Source organism: Helianthus annuus, chromosome 10 (genome assembly GCF_002127325.2).
Source record: "Helianthus annuus cultivar XRQ/B chromosome 10, HanXRQr2.0-SUNRISE, whole genome shotgun sequence".
NCBI lineage: Eukaryota > Viridiplantae > Streptophyta > Magnoliopsida > Asterales > Asteraceae > Helianthus > Helianthus annuus.
This window is the reverse complement of record NC_035442.2, coordinates 26,800,392-26,805,738: the sequence shown is the minus strand read 5'-3', so window position 1 is coordinate 26,805,738 and position 5,347 is coordinate 26,800,392. Positions and strand designations below refer to the sequence as shown.

The window sequence follows — 5,347 nt, the reverse complement described above, 5'->3', positions numbered from 1 at the left end:
GAAATACCAATCTACGACATAAAACAAATATCATTATAGTATATATTATTGTAGGTTGCCCGTACAAAAAAAAATCACACTTTTCAACAGTTTTTTTTCTAACCAAAAGCAGAAATCAATCATTAGATAACCTTTTTATAAACAAAAAAAATAATACATGTAACTTCTACATCACATTTTTAACTTTATTTATACAAGTTGTTATGTATTAACAAGACCCGAAGTGTATTTATTCATGATAAAGAAAATAAATAAGTAATTATATATAATGATTAAAAGAATTTAATTATAATCATATAGAGTACAATAAACAAAAACAACTATTTGTCCTCCATAAAAGAAAAGGTCCCAATAGTTGAGGTACCCTCATCAGTCATCACGCAATCTCACGTAACAACAACTAATATTTTTCATACATTATTTTATTTATTATGTCAAGAACAACAACTACTATTTAATCCCATTATCACCCTCACTTTCATATTCCCCTTTCTCCTTCAACACAACACAACACAACACATACCCAACCTGACCATGTTTCTCTCTTCTTCTTCCCCGTTAAGAACCAAGAAAACCCAAGCCATCGGGATCCCCGTCATCGACCTCTCACTCGACACCACCACGTTGTCCCACCACATCATCGCTGCGTGTCAAGATTATGGTTTCTTTAAGCTTGTGAACCACGGAGTCCCCATCCAAGTCATCTCCAAAATGGAGGAAGCCGTTAACGGGTTCTTCTCCAAACCCTCATCCGAAAAGGTCAAAGTCAAAGCTAACCCACCTAGCCCGTTCGGCTATGGTTGTCGAAACATTGGTTTTAATGGGGATGTAGGCGAACTAGAGTACATTCTCCTTCAAGCTAACTCTCTTTCCACATGCTCAGACAACGTTAGTGTCGTCGCTAATCAACCAACAAATTTCAGGTATGTTATCAATCATAAACCGCATAGTAAAGATATTGTTCGATCAATGATAAAGACAGGTGACTCGTTTATCTTTTTCGTTTACTTTTTCTCTGATTTAAGATCCTTTATATTTGTAACAAGTAAGTGTTTTACCAACCACAAAACATGCTCATCAATCGATGACAAAGACATGACACACTTTTAACATTGGATGGAAAACCTAGAAAATGTTTATTGTTTTACCAAAAATGTTAAAAGAAAAGTTTTAATGATTTAAACAACTGTATGAATGGTCCAAGTGTACGGTATTAACTTACTATATAGTACATAGTTTTTCTCATCCGATTTGTCCAAAATTTGGCCAACATTTTAATGAGTAGGAGAATATATCATTATATGTATGAGTTGTGGAAGGTGTCTTACGACACATGTAATGTTCGTCGGTTGTACTCACCCGTAGGTCCCCATTTTCTAAAATTAAATACAAACGTACTCAAGTATTCAACCCCTACATTATATATACGCGTTTAGTAACAACAGTTATACGTAGAGAATTACGAAACATCTAAATATATTGGTTTAAATATGATACAAATACGATTTTTACGAATTCTGGGTTTTTTTTTACATAATACGTTGGTTTATGCATTGAAGATGACTCTATGTCATCATCATCATTATCATACTCAATAAATCTCACCAATAGCAAAGATAAGGTAGGGTCTGAGGAGGGTAAGATGTAGACGGTCTTAGCTCTACTACATAGGAATAGAGAGACTGCTTTCAGTAAGACCCCAACTCTCGCTGAAGATGACTCTATGTATAAATATAATAAATATAGGTGGTTCAGCTGCCACGCTGGCCGATGATTGGGCTCCTACAAAGTAAACATTATTATTAAAATTAGGTCGTCTTTTTGTTTATGTTTCAAAGCGGCTGAGGTCCACCCCGCTTTTAAGCCGGCTTCCATGCATGAACAAATACTTTTTCCCTTTTTTTTTTAATTCTTTTATCCGAATTTTAGGGATTCCATTTCATGTCCCAGCAAATTATTATTTATAGTTTTTCATAGAGGCCCTTAATTGTCATGTGTTGTTTTTTTATTTAAATATAAAATAATAATTGTTATTATTACAAGAAACATCATAATATTCACACACACACACATACTTTATTAATTATACATTGAATAAAAACTTACTTTTACTCAATTTCAGTTGAGACACCTTTCTAAATATAAAATAATAAAAAAATAAACTTTTTATCATGTTGTAAAAAATAGTAACATCATAATATTCACACACACACACATACAATATTATACATTGAATAAGAACTTACTTTTGCTCAATTTCAGTTGAGACACTTTTCTAAATATAAAATAATATAAAAGCAAACTTTTTATCATGTTGTAAAAAAATAGGTTTGTTAAACATCATAATAGAAAAGAAATGAAATATTTTAGTGATTTTTGTTATATATAATTCGCTAGTTGTTAAATACCAATGTTTAAAAAGGAGTTAAAAGTGGATCTTTGTATATAATAAAAGCCCACTAGTGATGTATAATATGTTGGTATTAGGATCATGCCTTACGCAAAGTAAACCGGTTTTTCATGAAGTCAAAAGTCAAAGTAGCTTTACCTGTTCCTCTTAAACACGCTATAATAACGTATTAGCATATCTTTAAATATGTCATTATTTAAATAATAATACATGTTTTAATACGTAAGGCCACATGAATGTTGACCACTGTTATCACAAGTGTACTTGAGTCCATTTGAACCACACCAGATAGTTGGACCATATTTTAACTTGAGTAAATTACTATTTTGACCCCAATGTTTATATCACTTTTACTTTTTTAGTTAAAAAAAGAATTTTTTAACATCTAAGCCCCAACGTCTATTTTTTTTTTTTACCTTTTTGGCCCCTAACACTAACCTCATCCATTAAATGTTAATGGCCAAAAGGGTTAGAAAAAAAGATGTTAGGGGCCAAAAGGGTTAAAAAAAAGGTGTTGGGAGCTCAGATATTAAAAAAATCTTTTTTGGGCTAAAAGGGTAAAAGTGATATAACCACATGGTCCAAAATCGTAATTTACTCTTTTAACTCTTGTTGCTCGCCTACCTGCCATTAGTTTGTAATCGTATTGAACTTGTTCCTAGTGTTTATTTAATAAATTAGAATATTAATATGCAAAAATTTATTTAAAAAAACTCTTGTTTTATCTTTTATATTTACGTTTCAAAATATCATTAACTAATTAATTTACACTTCAGACTCCATTATTGTTTACTCTAGACTTCAAATTTTGTTAACAAAGCAAAATAGGTCTATAGTTTCTTTTAAACTAGTCACATTTTTTTAAAAAAATTTAAAATTACTTATTACTTCATCAGATTTTTTAAAAATAGTATCACCAGGTGGTACGGTTTAAAAAAAACGTCTAACATCACTTATAATGATGAGTGTGAAAGTGCCCCATTAATATCGTACTAGTTTTTATTAAATTAGGAAAAAGGAGATCAGGAACAGTCCATGTGTCGGTACCCAAAAATAGGGGGGACAAGTACTTTAGTTTTCATACACATATTGAAGAATCTATTAGAGAACGTTAGGTAACGAAACTTGATCAAGTGTCCTTCATTCCAAACATAAATTAATTAATGTTTGAGTAACAACTATAAATTGTGATTTTTAAAATTCTATCTTCAATTTTTGTGTGCAGATGTGCTGTGGACGATTACATCCAAGCAGTGAAAGAATTAACATCTGAGTTGTTGGAAATATTGGCACTCGGTCTTTCTTTACCCGACACAAACGTTATCAGTCGTTTGATTCAAGATGTCGATAGTGATTCGTGTTTTCGAGTCAATCATTACCCTGGGGTCAAGCCTGAGTCCAATCAAGCAAAACCCGATCATCGGATTGGGTTTGGAGAGCATTCAGACCCTCAGATATTTACCATTTTGAGATCTAACGACGTGCCTGGCCTTCAGATTTCTACCGTTGATGGATTGTGGATACCGGTCACAACTGAGCCTACTGACTTTTGTGTGTTCGTTGGTGATGTCCTAGAAGTACGTTATCAAGTTATATATAAGTTTGGTTAGGAACACTAATATATATATTTTGTTGTTGTTGATCTTATTGTTATGAGTCAACTAAATAAGTTATGGTTAAAAATACAGGTTTTGACGAATGGGAGATTTAAAAGTGTAAGACACAGAGTAATGGCAAATAAGTCAAACATGTCAAGAATGTCTATGATGTATTTCGCGGCACCATCTTTGAACGAATGGATATCACCGATCCCACAATTGATCTCGCCGGGAAACCTAAGACTTTACAAGTCATTTACATGGAACGAATACAAAAAAGCCGCGTATTCCCTACGTCTAGGAGATCAAAGGATCGATCTTTTTAAGTGTCAATCAACGTTATGATTATAAAATGTTCCGTCATATGGAACAATATATAGGTTAGAGTAGAAGAAAATCAAATGAAAAAAAAAAAGTGAATAATCAATTAGTCATCACCTATGAAAATGATTTTTTGCAGGGTGAATTGTTGGTTGTAGAAAACGGGAAGTGTAGATGGTGTCTACGATTCACTCACTATCTTGTAATATGTATTCCATCAATTAATAATATATTTGGTTTATATTTTTTTTTTATATCTCGTGCGTGCTTTAAGAGTGACAAAATAGTCGGGATTAGGGGTATTATTTGCTTATATGTATCATGCTTTTTAATGTATGCTTATCCTTTTAATCCATCCATTAATCAAACTGAATTAATTGAAAACTGGCTGAAATAACAAAGAGAATAAGCAATTGATTTGTGATTTACTGTGTTTGTGTAATTACTTTTTTGTTAGCAAGTACAAAAGTAAATAATCATCACACAACTAGCAAGAAGTTAGAAGTTAGACAAAAAAAAAAAAAAAAAAAAAGAGTTACATGATCAGCAACGGGTTTTTAACCACCCGACCCACTTAAAATTGAGTTTACGGTTCCTATTAGAAAACCACTTAAACAAATAATTAACAATTGGATCATGAAACGTTTCCTACATCATCTTCTTACCCCCAAAAAATTAAAGCATTTTTTAATCCCCGCCACAACACCCACCAGGCAGTCATGATGATCGCTTCTCTAACCACCTTTTTAGACGAGTTCAACAACGAATCTCTTAGCCAATCAAAAATGCCAGCAAGGGTGTTCGACTTCGACAAGTCAAGATCGAGCCACTTAGCAATGCACGTCCAAACTCTAGCAGCAATCAAACAACGCCCAATGATGTGAACAATATCATCTAAATCAGAAATACATAGAGGACATAGAACAAAGGTAACTGTTGGGATTCGTCGGTGTACAATTTTAATTTTAAATAATATCTAATATTATTTGTTGTTAATTAATACCACATATTAATTATA

The 5,347-nt window shown here is 32.3% G+C and overlaps 1 protein-coding gene across 1 annotated transcript; it reads left to right on the top strand.

Moving 5' to 3' along the window:
- Positions 1 to 473: 473 nt before the first annotated feature.
- LOC110884271 (gibberellin 2-beta-dioxygenase 2) lies at positions 474 to 4,583 on the top strand. Its single transcript, XM_022131965.2, has 3 exons — positions 474 to 923; positions 3,636 to 3,987; positions 4,099 to 4,583. Exons 1-3 carry the CDS (start codon positions 535 to 537, stop codon positions 4,351 to 4,353), a joined length of 996 nt encoding a protein of 331 aa, XP_021987657.1. The 5' UTR covers positions 474 to 534; the 3' UTR covers positions 4,354 to 4,583.
- Positions 4,584 to 5,347: the final 764 nt, after the last annotated feature.

Bases quoted from the DNA above. Each gene is read 5' to 3' on its own strand.
- LOC110884271 (XM_022131965.2), top strand. From the start codon at position 535: ATGTTTCTCTCTTCTTCTTCCCCGTTAAGAACCAAGAAAACCCAAGCC. The intron at 924-3,635 runs GTATGTTATCAA...TTTTGTGTGCAG, and splicing joins AATCAACCAACAAATTTCAG to ATGTGCTGTGGACGATTACA. The intron at 3,988-4,098 runs GTACGTTATCAA...TTAAAAATACAG, and splicing joins TCGTTGGTGATGTCCTAGAA to GTTTTGACGAATGGGAGATT.